We start from the raw sequence: 18233 nt of genomic DNA on the forward strand, positions 1-18233 counted from the left end.
TTCTGACCCCTAGGCACAAGAAAGTTGGAGAGAACCACTAGTAACTGAAAGGTACCCTGGGCAGCAGCTGCAGAGGTGGACACAGAGCAGATGGGAATGGATTCTGCCTGCTGGGGAAGAGTTTGAGCTCTGTTTGAAGGTGATGGGATTTTGAGATGGGATCAGATAAGCATTTTATAGCAATCATTCTGGCAAAGACCAGACAAAGAGTCAAATGGAACTCTTTCTCTTTTTTGCATGGGTCCTTTGGGGCACAGTATTCTTGTATACAGCTGAGACTCTCTCTGGCTGTTTTTTGCTAATGATTAGAATACCAGGTGCCTCATGACATGAAGCACTGGCCACTGACCGACTCAGAACGTCCATGACTTGGGGTCACTTAGATCTGTAAGGAGGCCTCAGGTGTGTATTGAGGAGGGCAGTAGTATATATGTGGTAGACAGTCTGCTTGTCTTCTTTAGGATTCAGGTTTTACATAGAAATCCGATAGTTTTAATTTGTAGCCTAGCCTGTTCAGTTTCTCAGAGGTCCTTCAAGTTAGCTTAATTTTACATATTAAGCCAAAACTTGCCCAAGATCCTCACACAGTTAATTGGTGAAGGGTAGTTCTTCCTGTTTCCTTTGATCCAGCTAAAGTTTCACTGAGCTCCCATCTCTAGCCCCATAGTAGCAATGTCTTTTTCTGACATTTCTGAACATCCAGACTGACATTCCTGCAGGCCATGGGAGTAGCAGCTTGCTCGCTCATTCTCTCTTTTGTCCAGCTTCCATCTTGGTTCAGAAGTTCTCCCACCTGGGAACCAACTCAAGTGCTTTCTTAGTATCTGCTAAGTAATCTTCCTCTTTCTCTCTCTGTGCTTTCATACAGACTGAGTTATTTTTTGCTTTCTTATCCCCTGGGATGCTTCTTCCAAAATAAAAAGCTGAGGGTGACTTCTATTTATTCACTTTTAAACCTTTAACTGTTAATAACAATAATTGAACATAGATGATGTCCACATTTACACCACATTTGATCATGTGGGGCAGCAGCGTAAAGAGGTCACCTGCAGGTTGTAAAACACACACATCTTCTTTCCCTGTAGTCTTCATCCAGCAAGCATCCAGCAAGCAGTGGCAGATGCAAAGAAACTTGTCTTTGTGGCCTCACGGCCCAGTGTTCCCTGGGTTATGTGGTCTTTCACTTTGATTGTTCTGTAAATCTGTGATGTTACTTGTTGCCTTGTCTCATTAGACAGATTGCACTGAACAGAAATCGGACTTTTCCTAGATCTGGAGGGCGTCTCCCCGACTTATGTCCTGTAATTGAACTCTCATTAATCTGTTGCTTCTGAACTTAACACTGTTAAGAGAAACAGGCCACCAAGTTTTCAGTTTCTCAGAGCCATTAAAATTTTTTTTCCTAGATTTGAGTAAATGTGGATGTTACCACGTTTATGCATTTTCCCTTTAACAGTTTCAGTATATTTTCTGACTAATGGATTACGTTGTTGTAGACCTATATGTTCATTTACTTCAGACTTCAAAAATGCAGCCTACTCTCCAGTGTTTGAGGTTTGGTGAATAAACCGATACTTCAGTTATCCTCCCCCTTGCCCCTAAACCATCATCTCTAGAATAAAATAGAGCTCTGATTTTTAGGCTCTCATTAGAAAGCTCTTCCATCTACTCAATCTCATTTCTTGAGACATTTTCCAATTCTGGTACATCTTTCTTAAGATATGGGGAGCCAAAACTGCACAGCACATCTTGCTGTGGACATGGAGTGGTTCTGAATAAGGGTGGGATCACGAGTTTTATTTTGTTTCCACTGTCCTTTCTGATACTGCCCAGTGTTTTCTGGGCTTTCTGTTATGAGACATGCAACACGGTGTCTTAAGGGAACAGTCTAAGCTGATGCTTCTTTATTGAACAGTTTAGCTCAGAACCCATTATTCTAAAAGTGTAATTGGAATTGCTTTTGCCTAAGTGTTCCTTCACATTTGCCTTCACTGAGGCTTCTTTGCCATAATTTTGCCTATTCATACAGCCTCCTGAGAACTTGTCTTTTAATTTTGCATTTTGATTTCTGGAACAGCTTTTAGGCCATTTGCAATCTTGAAGGTTGCATTTTATTGCTTCAGTAAATATTTATTGAGTGCCTAATGGGAAATGCAGTGGTGAACAGACAGATAAACCTCTTCCCTTGTGAATCTAACAGCCTAGTGTATTTTCTGCTAGATTATTGGTTCTCAAAGCATTTTAAATATGATACCTCCTTTTCAAATTAATTTTTTCATGGACTCTTATTCAGTAGTGGGTTGTTTTTTTTTTAATTTTTTTTCTGGCTAATTTTTGGCTGTGCTGGGTCTTTGTTGCTGTGCAGGTTTTCTCTAGTTGTGGTGAGCAGGGGCTGCTCTCTAACTGCAGTGGCCCCTCTTGTTCCGGAGCACAGGCTCTAGGGGCATGGCCTTCTGTAGTTGCTGCACGTGGGCTCAGTGGTTGTGGCTCCTGGACCCTGGAGCTCAGGCTCAGCAGTGGTGGTGTACAGGCTTACTTGCCCTGGGGCTTGTGGACTCTTCTGGACCAGGGATCCAGCCTGATTCTTGTCTACTGCACCACCAGGGAAGTCCCAGTAGTGGTGTTTCTAACGGCTGGTCACTGGAAGCACATTTGTGGATAATTCTAACGGCTGGTCACTGGAAGCACATTTGTGGATATGAAGTTGGGGGCCCTATGGTTGGAAACTACCATTCTAGGCAGTTTATGAAAGCATCAAGTTCCAGTCCAGAACTGATCAGTGGTTTTTTAAAAAAAATGCCATTGTTCATGATTTCCCATGAACAACAATCAGATAAAGACAGACATACACACAGCAATGTGGAATTCAGTTTGTTGGTTTTTCTGGTGGAATTTTGGCATTAGAAATTTTCTGCCTACTAGTTCTGCCATAATTATATTGCTTTCATCCTTTCAAAGAATTCTACTAGGTTAATCAGGCCTGATGAGGGCCCTTTCAAAATCAAGGTGTTCTCTCCCTCTCATCTAGTTGATGTTTACTTAACAGTTTGGCAGAATGTCCTGGGCAGCAGGTAGACCCTATAATAAAAGCTGGGAATTTATATTCACTTTATTTATTAATTTTTTTAGTTTCCAGATATTTCCTGAATAGAAAGTTATTCTGAGAGGATACAGTGTCAGTCTGCCAGTTCTGAAGTTGTTCTTCACCCTCAAGGGACTTGTATGCATCATAGCACATTTCCACCCTCTCACCTTGAAGGGAGAGTGGCTCTCAGCCTGGGCCCCAGAGCCCCGGGGAACCTACCTTGCCTGCTGATTGGCCGCTTTAGATCACTGGGTTAGCTCACCAGATCTGCATCTGGCTTGTTCAGATGCTTTAGGGTGAGCCCTACTGAATGTTCTGCAGGGTGGGCTGTGGGTCCTAGGCTGGTGTTTGTGGCCCTGGGGCAGGGGCCATCACCTGGGTCCTGAGGCCTGCCCCCAGGTAAGGCCAGGCAGGCAGGTATTTGTGGCCCTGGGGCAGGGGCCATCACCCTGGGTCCTGAGGCCTGCCCCCAGGTGAGGCAAGGCGGGCAGGCAAGGCAGCCTTTTGTGGTCTACCGTTTCCAACTTTGGCTTCCCTGGTGGCCCAGACGGTAAAGTGTCTGTCTGCAGTGCAGGAGACCCAGGTTCGATCCCTGGGTTGGGAAGATTACCTGGAGAAGGAAATGGCAACCTACTCCAGTACTCTTGCCTGGTAAATCCCATGGAGGAAGGAGCCTGGTAGGCTAGAGTCCATGGGGTCACAAAGAGTCAGACATGACTGAGCGACTTCACTTCACTTTCCAACTTTGGCTGCTTGCAACAGTTTGCAGACATTGGTGTGTGCTGAAGCTTATTATTTTGACTACACCTTTAATCTTAATTAAGTTACTTCACCAATTTTCTAGCTGGCAGTCCCTTGCTGAGTCATGCTAGATATACTTTAAGAGTTTTATAGTAATGATTTTTGGAGCCCTCTGTAAGAAATTCCTTAAATTTTTTGGCCTGCCTAATTTCTTCTTCTTTTCATAATGTTAAAAATATAATACAATTACTTAAGTAATAAAATTAGAAATAAATAATTTGAATAAATAATTTTAAAGTGTAGATAAAAAGGAAAGAAAATTTCATCTGTTGAGATATTTTTTAACATTTTAGACTATTCCTCTCCCCTTTTTCATAAAATCTATATTAAATTTTTTTGGTTTGTTTTAAATAGAGACCTGCCATACCATTTATTAGCTCTGGTTTTCCTAGCAAAAGATAGCTTTTGCTTTGACCTCTGACCATTCTCAGCCCAGTCCTGAGGTTTCTCTGTGTGGAGAACAGGACTTCCACGTAGGATCTCTGTGACTCAGAGGTAACGGTGGTGGGCTCCTCACTGACCCTTGAAGCACCCGCCAGCTGCCACCACTCCTCTCCCACATGCTTTTCCCAGCCCCTTAAAAGCCCAGTCTGTTCAGCCCTGCTCCCTCAGCCATGTTTTCCTAGACAGAAGAGGAGCCCTGGGGAGTTGAAGGTAAAGCGGATGCCGCACAGGTGTCTCCTTACATTTGGGACTGGCCTGCATGGTATCTCACTTGGTACCGGGAGCTGGTGCTCCCACCACACCCAGTGTCTTCCCCTCACTTATGGGCTCCAACACTTCTGTCCCACGAGACAATCACTTGTTATCCAGAAACTTTTACATCTCTTCAGTGATTCTGCCAGCTCATAGTCTGTTAAGATAATTGGGGTTTCACTTTGTTAGTGTCTACCATAATTAGACATCTTCCCAATTGTGGGGGAATTTCGTGTTCTGTGAGAACTCTTTAAGAAGGCAGGTGTGTTTTGTTGGGGCTTGGTAGAGTGGGACAAGAAACAAACCAAGCCTGTAAGCCTGTTGATCCCATGGGGCGGCAATAGATATACCTATGCTGACTGGTCCCCTGTGATTCTGTTTCCTTTTTTTCCCTATGTTTTCCCTGTTTTTAATTATAAAAGGAGTCTACTAACACAAAAGTTGTGAAAAAATAACCCACCAGTAATCCCACCACCGTGCACAAATCACTTTTTTCTTTCAATCTTGGCCCAAATGCATGCTCAGTTTTACATTGTTATAGTTTGACAAAGGTTTTGTATTTATCTTTTCTTAAACTTAACACTGTAAGTGATTTTCCGTGTTGCTACCTAGGTTTTATAATTAGAGTTTTTAACGACTACATAATAGTCTATCAACCATTCCTTGTCCATGGACATTTAGATTTCTTTGTGTGTCTGCCTGTGTTTCCTTTTGGTGTTGTTTTAATAGTACCATACACTTTTGCATATAACTTGTGGGTGAATTTTTGTTCTTAGAACAAATTTCTGGCATTGGGGTTCCTGGGCCCAGGGATTCACCCCTTATCTGGTTCTGTGCAGCCACTGTTCTGCTTTACGAAAGAACTGTGTTGGTCAGCATTCACAAAGGCTTTCAGTACCAGCGTGGTGTAAGAGACAGTTAAGCATGTCAGGCTCTGGGATGTTACAGCAGATGCAGGATTTATGGGCTGAACCAGGGAGATGGTGGGGTTTCTCTTCCTCTTCTCAACAGGTTTGAACCAGCCAGCCCCACATCTCAACTAAACGTGAGTGCCTTAATAATTTCTTAATGGAAGGCCTCAGGTTTCCTCCTTTGCAATAGTTTTGTAGCTTTGCTTCTCCAAAGCATGAAGAAATCAGGTAGATTTTCTTTTCTTTGTGTATTAAAGTAAAATTGAGGGCTTTAAAACTGTTCCCTGGCCAGCTTGATAACTGTGTGCTTCTTTGAGAGTCACCCAGTCCCTCAGGTTTAGTGATCCATTCACCAACCAGTAATGAATTTGGGGTGAAAATTAAGGAATCGAGCAGACACTGACTAGAGAAAAAAAACCAAAAAACTTGGGGATGATATAATGGGCTAGAGTTTATTTATGAGATAGCTTAAATCCTGGCAATAGTAAATCATTTTGAATTTGATTGAATTCATGCAGCAAAAAACCAAGTTATACAAAGTTAATGATCAATTACTAAGAGTAAATTAGCAGAAATTATAGCTAAGTCTGGGTTTCCCTGGTGGCTCAGACGGTAAAGCGTCTGTCTGCAATGCAGGAGACCCAGGTTCGATCCCTGGGTTGGGAAGATCCCCAGGAGAAGGAAATGGCAGCCCACTCCAGTATTCTTGCCTGGAAAATCCCATGGATGGCGGAGCCTGGTAGGCTACTGTCCGTGGGGTTGTAAAGAGTCGGACATGACTGAGGAACTTCACTTTCTATAGCCAAGTCTCATATATGAACCAAAAGTTTTCTAAAGAATGGAGGTACTGGTGCTGAGTCAGGCTTTTTTTTTAAGGACTGAGTAGTTTTTTGCTCATGCTTATGATTGTGGAGTGATGATATTCCCTGAGAAATTGAGGGAGTATCATTTGAATGTACTCTCTTTTCGATTATGTAGCCAGCCAGGAATTTCCCTGTTTGATACTTAGAGCCCACCAGGCAGGCATGTCACAATGTGCTAACTTTTCTCTCCACTCCTCCCCCCAGCATCCCCAGCATTTTGGAAACCTATTGAGGTAGAACTTGGGGGTGTGGCTTCCCACAGTGTGGGGGTTTGTGTGTGGGCGTGCTGGCTGCATGCGTGTCAGTGAGTGGGTTATGCAATGAAGATGATGCTGGATCGAGCCTTGGTGGGATCCGGCCATCACTAATTCTGTTCTGTTTCTGTTCTAGCCCTTGCCTGGATCCAGCCATGGGGGATATGAAGACTCCAGACTTTGACGACCTTCTGGCTGCCTTTGACATCCCAGACCCCACCAGCCTTGACGCCAAGGAGGCCATCCAGACCCCCAGTGAGGAGAATGAAAGCCCCCTCAAACCCCCAGGCTTGTGTGTGGATGAGAACGTGTCCTTGTCTCACTCAGGCTCAGCCTCGGATGTGCCAGCTGTGAGTGTCATCGTCAAGAACACCAGCCGCCAGGAGTCATTTGAGGCGGAGAAAGACCACATCGCCCCCAGCCTCCTGCACAATGGGTTCCGGGGCTCTGACCTGCCTGCAGACCCCCACAGTCTAGGCCACAACTGTGGGAAGTTTGACTCCACATTCATGAATGGAGACAGTACCAGGGGTTTCCCTGGCAAGCTGGAGACCTCCAAGTCAGAGCCGTTACCAACTTTTAACCAGTTCAGTCCGATCTCCAGCCCAGAGCCCGAGGACGCCATCAAAGACAATGGGTTTGGAATGAAGCCCAAGCACTCTGACAGTTATTTCCCGCCCCCTCCTGGGTGTGGGTCTGTGGGGGGCCCTGTCCTGGAGGCTCTCACAAAGTTTCCGGTCCCAGAGCTGCATATGTTTGATCACTTTTGTAAGAAAGAACCCAAGCCTGAGCCCCTGCCCCTTGGCAGTCCTCAGGAGCACGAGCGAGGTGGGCAGAAAGCATTGGAGGTGCACAAGGAACTGGATGCCAGTCGATTCTTCGGGGACGCCCTTGACTTCAGTAGCCATCCTGGAAACAGTATTGGAGAGCCCAAGGGGCTGGCCTCAGAGCTCGGCACCGGCTCGGCGGTCCCCCCCAGGCAGCGCCTCAAGCCAGCTCATTCCAAGCTGTCCTCCTGTGTTGCGGCCTTGGTGGCCCTGCAGGCTAAACGAGTGGCCAATGTTGCCAAGGAGGATCAGCCCAGCCACACGAAGGATCCCTCAGGGTCTGCGAAGGAGGGCTCCAAAGGCAGCCCCAAGATGCCCAAGTCACCAAAGAGTCCCCGGAGCCCCCTGGAGGCCACCCGAAAGAGCATCAAGCCCTCTGACAGCCCTCGGAGCATCTGCAGTGACAGCAGCAGCAAGGGCTCCCCCTCCGTGGCTGCCAGCTCCCCACCAGCAATCCCCAAAGTCAGGATCAAAACCATCAAGACATCTTCAGGGGAAATCAAGCGTACTGTCACGAGGATCCTGCCAGACCCTGACGACCCCAGTAAGTCCCCTGCTGGCTCGCCGTTAGGAAGCGCCACCGCCGAGGCCCCGAGCGAGGCACCCGAGGATGAGGCCACCACCCTGTCCGGGGTGGAGCACTTTGCTGAGGTGGGCGCACAGCCTGGGAGCCCCCAGAGTGACCGGAAAGGGGAGGAGTGCACAGCGAAAGCCAGAGAGCCTTCGCCTTCCTGCTTCAGCTCCGGGGCCCGGGGCCCAAAGGGGGCCGCCTCGGGCACGCAGGCGGGCAGAAAGCCGCAGCAGAGCCCGGCACCGCCAGCCTCCACCCCTGCCCCTGCCAACCTCCTGCCCAAGGCCGTGCACCTGGCCAACCTGAACCTGGTCCCCCACAGTGTGGCTGCATCAGTGACCGCCAAGTCCTCTGCACAGAGGCGGAGTCAGCCTCAGCCCACGCAGATGTCAGTGCCCCTGGTCCACCAGGTGAAGAAGGCCGCCCCGCTGGTCGTGGAGGTCTTCAACAAGGTCCTCCACAGCTCCAACCCCGTGCCCCTCTATGCGCCCAACCTCAGCCCACCCGCGGACAGCAGGATCCACGTGCCGGCCAGTGGCTACTGCTGCCTGGAGTGCGGGGATGCGTTCGCCTTAGAGAAGAGCCTGAGTCAGCACTACGGCCGGCGGAGTGTCCACATTGAGGTGCTGTGCACGCTGTGCTCCCAGACGCTGCTCTTCTTCAACAAGTGCAGCCTGCTCCGGCACGCCCGCGACCACAAGAGCAAGGGGCTCGTCATGCAGTGCTCCCAGCTGCTTGTGAAGCCCATCTCTGCGGACCAGATGTTCGTGTCCACCCCTGTGAACTCCACAGCGCCAGCCGCCGCGGCGCCCCCCTCCCCCTCCCAGCCCGGCCAGGCTTCCAGCAACGCCAGCACCCCACTCCCTGCCTTGCCGCTCTACCCAGACCCCGTGAGGCTCATCCGGCACAGCATCAAGTGCCTGGAGTGTCACAAGCAGATGCGAGACTACATGGCGATGGCCGCACACTTCCAGAGGACGACTGAGGAGACCGAGGGGCTGGTGAGCAGGACCATCCCCCACCTCTGGGGCGGTTGTCAGGCCCCGGGTTCACACAGTCCCATACCTGGGCTCACTGGTCTAGGGCGGTGGGGGCATTGGAAGAGCCCTGGGAGAGGAACCTGCCTTGCTGGCTAGCCCCCCACCTGGATGTGTAGTGCTTGGAATTTCCTGAGAAAGCGTCCCGCCCGCAGCTGAGGGGAGGCCCTGATGGTCTACGGTGTGTATGTGTGGACACTCGCTCCCACTCCAGTGGCTGCGGGCCTGTTGCCCGGCCAGGGCTGGGTCTCTGCTGGATGCCCCCGGTCTCTGGCCGCTGTCAGTGTAGTCCTTGCACATGCCCAGAGAACTCGGGGACAGGGGTGGGTGTGTCACTGCCCGTGCCTCAGGCTGTATGTCTGAGAACTGTATCTTCACCAGGTTGTTGTGCCCACAGTGGACATAGCTGCTTTCTGCAGAATCCCTTTGGGGAAGCCGTAGCAGGGCCAGTAGGAGGATGGATGTTGAAGAAAGGGGGGGAGTAGACTGTAGAAGGAAGGAGTAGTAGGCCTACTTGAGTAGGCCCAAGGCAAAGGCTTCGGGGCCGCCTCCTCTCATCTCCATCCTTATCTAATTCCTGGTTGTGCTTGATGAGATCCTGATGAGTGTGTGTGCTTATGCTTGATGTGTGTGTGCACGTGTTGAGATCCTGATGAGTGTGTGTGCTTATGCTTGATGTGTGTGTGCACGTGATAAGATCCTGATGAGTGTCTGTGTGTGTCTTAAGGCACTCCATGCTGAAAGCACCCTTGGGCACTCTGTGTGTCAGCGGTGTCCACGTCAGCAAGGTCGTCTGCAGAAGCAGGCCTCCTGACGGCTATCATCTTCTCCAGGTGGCTCTCTTCATGGCTTAGCCATGCCCACCCGCTCACCAGGCCTCCTCAAGCCAGGGCCACAGTGGCCCGTGCACCTGTTGGTGTCTTGATGAGCTCTGCATTTGTCTTCTGAGTGCCCCTGTGTGCACAGAGGCTCTGTGTTGAGAGCAGGGATGCCAGTAGGAGGAAGACCACAGCTCCTTCAGGAGCTCAGGATGGCTCAGCAAGGGCAGGGCTCCCCACCCAGACTGCTGGAGTGTGGAGCAGGCTAAGACTGGGGCTAAAACATGCTTGTGAACAGCTGTGTAGAGTTCCTTCGAGGGACTGACTCATCGTGGTTCCAGGCGTAGGGAAGGTGCTTGTGCTGTGGACATGACATTTGAGTTGGCTCTGCAAGGGTGAGTTTGGAGGAAGGAGAGGGACAGGTATGGAAAGTGTAGAGTGGCCGGAGGAACAGGGAGTGGTTAGGAATGAGGAGGTCCAGCCTTGGGGGTCCAGGGCTAGAGGCCAGAGGTGGAGTTCAGTGGGCAGCCCCCAGGAGGGGCCCGCATGGTGCCACAAGTCTGTTGCCGCTCATCTTCGCCTTCTCAGTTTAGTTTGCATTTCTTTCTGATGAGTCAGGTGGAGTGTGGACCCCCCAGGCCATTTCCTCTGGGGCTGACCCAGCATGGTTGCTTTGGACAGGAGTGGGTCGTCTGGGTCCTGTGGTCAGAACCTTTGCCAGTGGAGGTCTGATGCCTGGGCCCGTGATTGCTTTCCCCCCACACTGTTATTCACCTTCCCTTTGAAATCTGAGTGGGCTGAAGTCCAGGCGTAGGAGCCCAGGCTGGCACCCTTCTTGTCCTGCATCTTCTCTGTGTCATTCCCTTCCAGTGGGAGCTGCATAAGAGGGTTCCCCGAGCCCCAGGCTGGGCTCCACTCTAGGGGAGGGACTGCAGGGCAATGTGCTCGGGGCCTTTGACTTCCTCCCTGGAGTCTGAACCCCTCCCTCTGCAGTGGCTGGAGGGGTCCTCCCTTACATTCCAGGCCACTTTGTTGGGCAGGTGTCAAACAGGTTCTTATTTTTAAGCTTTTGTTTAACTATAACGTTATTATCACAGCTAACCAAATTAGTAACAATTCCTTAATATTGTCTTAATACAAGTCTGTATTCAAGTTTTCCCTTTGGGTCAAAATTGTCTTTTTATAGCTGAGCTTATTGTGAATCACGAGCCAAATGTGGACCACGTGTTCTATTTGTCCCAGCTTTTAAATATTTCTCAATCTAGAGCAGTACCTCTTCCTACTCCACCCAAAATCATCCAGTGATTTTTCACATCATCACTTTATTGAAGAAACTGGGTCATGTGTCCTAAGAATTTTCCAGGACTGTTCTGGGTTTGACTGATTGCTTCTTGAGGCTTTTTCAGGATAATTTTGAGTTCGGCTGATTGCTTCCCCAGACAATAAAATTTGTTGTTCTATACCCAATATTTTATCTATAGACTAGAAGTTAGCAGTGATGACTTGATTAGATTTAGATTCAGTCTTGAGGAGTGGGAGTACTGTGTTCTTCATAATTCGTTACTTCAGGGAGGCCCAGAGTTCTTGATTGTCTCAGTTTTAATGATGTTAAACTTCATCAGTGAGTTTAGGCTAGTAATGTTCTGATCCTTTTCTTAGAAAGTTCCCTATCTTTTTACCATTAATAATTGCTGCTTGAGTCAGTGATTTTATTAGGAGTTGTGCGAGGGTGTGGTAAATTTTATTATTCTCATTTATCAGCTGGAATTCTGTGTAAAATATCTTCCCCTCTTCCTTTGAGGGCTTTTAGGTTACCCTGAAATGTAGTTTATGCTGGAAAACTGGATAAATTTGTTTCCTTCAGTTACTAGTTTTTGCAGTAGTGAATGGATGGCCCAGCAATCCTAAATGGTGTTCTAAGAGCCCCTCCTCTCATAGTTTTAAAAGTTGTGATGAAAAAAATATTAGCATAAAGTTTTAAGTGTACAGTTCAGTGGAGGTAAGAAGGTTCACATTGTTGTGGAGTCAGTTTCCAGAACTCTTCCTCTTGCAAAACTGAAACTCTAAACCCATTAAATACAAGTCCCTATTCTCCCCACTCCTTCCCCGTGGTAACCACCATGCTACCTTCTGTTTCTATGAATTTGACTAGAATAGTCAAATTTCTAGAAAATGGAATCATACAGTGTTTGTCTTTTTCTGAAGGACTCATTTCATTTAGTGTATCTTTAAGATTCATACATGTTCCAGCCTTTGACAATTTCCTTTTATTTTTTGAGACTGACTAATATTCTGTTGTTGTGCACACCACCTTTTGTTTATCCACTCATTCATTAATGGGCACTGTGTTGCCTCTAGTTGTATTATGAATGATGCTGCTGTGAACATGTTATGTGCATATGTGCTAAGGGATTCAGTCGTGTCCGACTCTTTACGACGCTAGGGACTGTAGCCCGCCATGCTCCTCTGTCCATGGGGTTCTCCAGGCAAGAATACTGGAGTGGGCTGCCGTGCCCTCCTCCGGGGGATCTTCCTGACCCAGGGACTGAACCCGCATCTTTCAGGTCTCCTGCATTGGCAGGCAGGTTCTTTACCACTAGTGCACCTGGGAAGACCACACATGGTATCCAGATCTTTTCAGTTTTTTTTTTGTGTGATCAAATATTTCATTTTATTGAATTATAGTTGGTGTACAAAAAGGTTACACTCGATTTATAGTTACTGTAAAATATTGTCTATATTCCCTGTGCTGTACCATATCAGTTCCTTTGGGTATATATCCAGAAGTAGAATTGCTGGATCATACGGTAATTCTATTTAAAAGTTTCCAGGGAACCCCCATACTGTTTTTTCCTACAGGGGCTGTACTATTTTACATTCCCACCAATAGTGCATCTGTTGTTTTTTTTTTTTTATCATAGCCACCCTAATCGGTATGAGGTGACCTCCTCTATTTTTTAGTGTTAGCGTTATAATAAGCTCATTGGTTTCTGTATGTTTATTTTTATATTTATTTATATACTTATATGTTCAATCATTTTTGTTTTTTCTTTTCCATTATGGTTTATTACAGGATATTGAACATAATTCCCTGTGGTATATAGTAGGACCTTGTTGTTTATCCTTTCTCTGAATGTAATAGTTTGTATCTGCTAATCTCAAGCTCCCAATACATCCCTCCCTCACCCCTTCTCCCCTTTGGCAACCACAAACCTATTCTCTGTGTCTGTGAGTCTGTTTCGTAAATGAAGTTCGGTTGTATCATCTCTAGGCCCGTCCATATTGCTGCAAATGGCATTGTTTCATTTTCTGTGGCTGAGTACTATTTCTGTGTGTGTGTGTACACACATACACACCACATCTTCTTGACCCCATTCATCTGTCTGGGGACATTTAGGTTGCTTCTATGTGTTTGCTATTGTAAATAGTGCTGCTGTGAACATTGGGGTGCATGTATCTTTTTTAATGATAAGTTTTTTGCTGATATATGCCCAGGAGTGGTAATTGCTGGATCAAATGGTAACTATATTTTTAACATTTTGAGGAACCTCCATACTGTTTTTCTTTTTTTTTTTTTTTCCATACTGTTTTTCATAGTGGCTGCACCAATTTACATTCCCACCAACAGTATAGGAGAGTTGCCGGGGTCTAGCCCCGGTGGATCCAGGGAATTCGAAGCGGGGACGGCGTTGGCGAGGAGACTTATTTATTTATTAATATAAGATTAGATTAGGAAGAAATAGTGTAGTAGGAAGATTAAGTGGAGAGAAGAGGCTGATTAACTTGGGTTATGTGGAAACCAATAAAGTTCCAGACAAGGAGCTTGCACCATCTACGTTAGGCCACCGGCGCCCGTTTGAATATCGGAGAGTGCCCCGCCTTGGGCTCTCTCTCTTACAGCCGGGACAAGTAAGTAGACATAATGAGCCTCCACGCCCCAGATGGGAATTCAGCCTGAAATTAGAGTAAAGAGGAGACGCGGGGGAGACCAGTCCAGCGACTGGCTCCCCTTCTATTGTCCTTCAAGGCCTTTTATACTTTTGATTATACATAGAGATCAATGGGTAATACAAAATTACGTAGCGTTAGCAGCCCAGACTCTTTCTGTATATCTTTTTGTATACAAAAGGTCTCAGGTGTTTTACATTATCTTCGGGCCAGGAGGCTTGTTAACAATTTTTTGGCTGTCTTTCTTAATGAATGTTAATCTCGTTTCCCCGAAGTGTTTTTCTTTAATCTGCATCTCCTTAAAGCACTAAAGTTACATCTCTCCAGAACAAAGGTGCAGTGGGTTATAACAAAGAAGGTACTTAACTCAAAGATCTAATGTTGCTAATACCAGGTCTACTACTTGTTTTTCTATATACCAACTATATCTAAAAATAACGGATATGAAAATTTGGCAGCAAGTAGAGGCTCAACAAATGAAACCTTTAATCAGTCCTATTCTAATGACTTTGACTCCCCGGAAGCCCCTACATTCCCAGGATGTTTTAAGCTTCCTGTGCCTCCTGCCGTCAGGAGGCCTCAAACAATCACACGCGCAGCTGTACGAGTCCTGCAGGCAGGCTAGAAAGCCATCAGAGGGGTTTTTGGATTGAAACACTCTTTCAAGTGCAGAAGACTAAAGCCCTGAATTGACTTTTTCCAGAGAATATCAGAAGAGTGGAAAAGCAGGCAGATTCTTATTTTTGTGGGGTGGATGCTCAGGAAATTCCAGGGGGAAAACCTGAGGTCTGATTAGCCTTGCCATCAGAGCTATGCCGCATGACCTTGTCACGGGTGGAATTCCTCACGCTGGCTCCCGGCAGAGAGTGCCTTTTTTTCCACATCTTCTCCAATGTTTGTTATTTGTAGACTTTTTAATGATGGCCATTCTGGCTGGTGTGTGATGGTACCTTGTAGTTACGATTTGCATTTTTCTAATTATTAGTGTTGTTCAACATCTTGTGCCTGTTGGGCACCTGTATATCGTCTTTGGAGAAATGTCTATTTAGATCTTCTGCCTGTTTTTTGATTGGGTTTGTTGTTGTTGTTGTTATTGAGTTGTATGAGCTGTTTATATATCTTAAAAATTAAGCCCTGGTTAGTTGCGCTGTTTGCAAATATTTTCTCCCAGTCCATAAGTTGTCTTCGTTTTGTTTATGGTTTCTATTGCTGTGCGAAAGCTTGTGAGTTTAATTAGGTCCCATTTGTTTATTTTTGCTTTTATTTCTATTGCCATAGAAGAGTGACTTAAAACATTGCTATAATTTAAGTCAGAGAATGTTTTGCCTGTGTTCTCATCTAGGAGTTATTGTCTCATATTTAAGACTTTAAGCCATTTTGAGTTTATTTTTGTGTGTAGTGTGAGGATGTGTCCTAACTTCATTGATTTACACGCACCTGGCCAACTTTACCAGCACTGCTTGCCGAAGAGACTGTCTTTTCTCCATTGTATAGTCTTGTGCAGTATAGTCTTGCCTCATTTGTCAAAGATTAATTGACTGTAGATGTGTAGATTTGTTTCCAGGCTCTCTCTGTTCTGTTTCCTTGATCCGTGTGTCTGTTTCTCCACCAGTGCCACACTGTTGTGATTGCTCTAGCTTAGTCTAAAGTCTGGAGGATTAAACCGCCTGCTCTCTTCCTTTTCCTCAGGGTTGCTTTGGCAATTCTTTTATGGTGCTGTATAAATTTTAGGATTTTTTGCTTCAGTTGTGTGAAAAATGTCCTGATAAGGATTGCATCAAATCTGTAGCTTGCTTTGGGTAGTATGACCATTTTAACAATATTAATTATTCCAATCTAAGAGCATGGCATGTCTTTCCATTTCTTTGAGTCATCTTCACTTTCCTTTATCAGTGTTTATAGTTCTCAGCATGTAAGTCTCCTTCATCATCTTGGTCAGGTTTAGTCCTAAGTTTTGTTTTGTTTTTGATGTGATTTTGGAAGGGATTTTTGTCTGAGTATTGCTTCCTCCACTTTATTGTCATTTCTGTTTGCATGAAACGCATTTTTTCCATTCCCCTACTTTCGCTCTTGGTGTGCCCTTCCCTCTGAAGTGGGTCTCTTGTAGACAGCATGTTGTAGGCTCTTGTTTTGTTTTTAATCCACTCTCACATATTTTGATTAGAGCATTTAGTCCATTGACATTTTAGGCAATCATTGATTGATATGTATTACCACTATACACCATAAAGTGTATGTGTCACCAGTTTAGACCTTTGTTTTCCAGTTGGTGTTGTTTCTCGTTTGTTCCTTTCTTTTGTTCTTCCTTTTGCGGTTTGATGGGTTTCTTCTGTGTGGTGCGTGTGTGTCCTTTTGTTTTTGTCAGTCTGCTCTATGTCTTTGGTCTGTGACTCACTCTTCTCGATGCTCAGTTGCCCCATTGTGGTCAGTGGGGGTCCCGGCAGGCTGGCTCCCGTGCTCCTGCGTTCTTTTCGCTTGCACTCATTAAACCTTGAGACGCTTCCCTACTTTGAGCCCCAGCAAGATTTGGGTGCATTTCTTGTGCTAAACCTAGAATCAGTAAATTTTTTAAGAGGTCACGATGGTTGTTTGTTTGTTTGTTTTTAAGTGAGAAATGATATTTAGAGGCTACATTCTGGGCACCAGATATGCTTATTCTGCTGAATATGTTTCTAGGCCTTTTCAGTGGCCAGAGCTAAGAAATACAAAGTTTTAAAATAAGGAAAGAGAGATCTTGAGTTTACACTGGTACTGAAATGTAAGATTATACTTAAAACATTTTTTTATCCTCCTTAGTTTTGGCTGTGCTGGGTCTTTGTGGCTGCACGGGCTTTTCTCTGGTTGCGGTGAGTGGGGGCTTCTCACTGCAGTGGCTTCTCTTGCCGTGGAGCAGAGGCCGGGGGCTGCAGCGGTTGTGGTTCCCAGGCTCTAGAGCACAGGCTCAGTAGTTGCGCTGCATAGAGTTGGTTGCTCTGTGGCATGTGGGATCTTCCCAGATCAGGGATCAAACCTGTCTCTCTTGGCACTGGCAGACAGATTCTTCACTACTAAGCCACCAGGGGAGGCCATGATTATACTTCTTATGTAACTGATTTATACTAAAAATCTTGGTTCCTAAAATTTTCCTACTGTCCACACACACATACATACATATACACATATATATGCACAGATTTCAAAATGTCAAGACCAATATTAATTCTAACCTTAGGACGCCACATAAAGTTGAGGGTGTATTTGCAGTTAGTTCTTCATATCCTTAGACTATATCATATTAAGGATGTATAAGTCAAAATTCTGTGCTGTAAAAGTCACAGAGAATAATTTTTTTTTTTTACCAACTCAGTGGCCTGTCTCGTTTCATCTGTGTTCTTATCCCCTCTCCCTCAGTGGATTATTTTTAAACAAATCCTAGCATTAGAGTATCTATTGCAGTATATCTATCTAAAATATAAAGTTTTTTCCTTAAAAAAAAAAACCCATAGATATAATATCATACACCTCAATTAATAATAATTCCTTATTATTGAATCTTAATATTAAGTGTCAAATGTCTCAATATTGTCATCATTGGTTAGGGTTAAAATACCCAGTTGTCTCATTTCTTTTTGCACTTGGCTTGCTTGGATCAGGATCCAAATAAGGGCTATCCATTGCAGTTGTTGAAATTTCTTTTTGAGTCTCTTTTAATCTGTAAATTCCTCTTCCCTCAATCTTTTTTGTTTTTTGCCTTGGCATTTCTTTTGTTGAAAAAGCTGGATTGTTTGTGCTGTAAGGACCCTACATTTTGGATATCACTGCTTAAAACAGATCTTTTCCTGGCCTCCCTAACAGCTTATCAGTCTGAGCACTCCTGAGTCCAGGTCTGTGGCTCCTGTTACTATGAGGGGCCTCTCCAGACATAGGTCCCCGCTCAGTCTCTCGCTCCCCCCTCTGGGCTTCTGGACTCTCCCTGTTTGAGAGCTTCTGTGAGTCGGCCTGGAGGACTTGTCAGCCTCTGGTTCTCTCCTGAGTCTGAGAACAAGGAAGCCACTACCTGTTCTGTGCTTCTCTGTGGATGGATGTGGGCAGTTGTGGCTCCAGGCACCGCTCCCCCCACCCCAGAGTGGGCAGACAGGCTGAGCACATGGAAAATCGGTCTGCATGGAGGCTTCTGAGTGTTAACCAGGGGGGCTCAGGTCTGCTCTGGGAGTCTCTGAGCCAGCTTACCGAAGGTGTTGAGTCGGAACCAGCTGAGCCAGGGCAGAGGCCCCGGTAGGCCTGGCGGTGTAGCAAGATTTTAGAATGCAAGAAGTGCCCTGGGCCTCTGGAAAGGAAAAGCTGGTCCTCTGCTGAGCCAGGAGAGAGCAGGATCACAGCCAGACGTGTAGGACTGATTTGGGGGGAAATAGGGTCAGGTCTGCGTTTGATTAATAAGGTGAG

At 46.1% G+C, this 18233-nt stretch overlaps 1 protein-coding gene and 1 non-coding gene across 4 annotated transcripts in view; both read left to right on the forward strand.

The window, feature by feature from the left end:
* ZNF592 (zinc finger protein 592) overlaps positions 1-18233 on the forward strand; it is a 49856-nt gene that overhangs the window by 20585 nt on the left and 11038 nt on the right. For 2 of the 3 annotated variants that reach the window (XM_052659659.1, XM_052659660.1), the window contains one exon: positions 6747-9009. In XM_052659659.1, coding sequence (XP_052515619.1) covers positions 6766-9009 — 2244 coding nt within the window. In that variant the 5' untranslated portion in view covers positions 6747-6765. The remainder of the gene's footprint in view (positions 1-6746; positions 9010-18233) is intronic. The other variant, XM_052659661.1, reaches the window with a different exon arrangement.
* Positions 6088-6159, forward strand: TRNAC-GCA (transfer RNA cysteine (anticodon GCA)). The gene has a single exon. It is a non-coding gene; the product is annotated as a tRNA-Cys (tRNA).

Source organism: Budorcas taxicolor, chromosome 21 (assembly GCF_023091745.1).
Source record: "Budorcas taxicolor isolate Tak-1 chromosome 21, Takin1.1, whole genome shotgun sequence".
Taxonomy (NCBI): Eukaryota; Metazoa; Chordata; class Mammalia; order Artiodactyla; family Bovidae; genus Budorcas; species Budorcas taxicolor.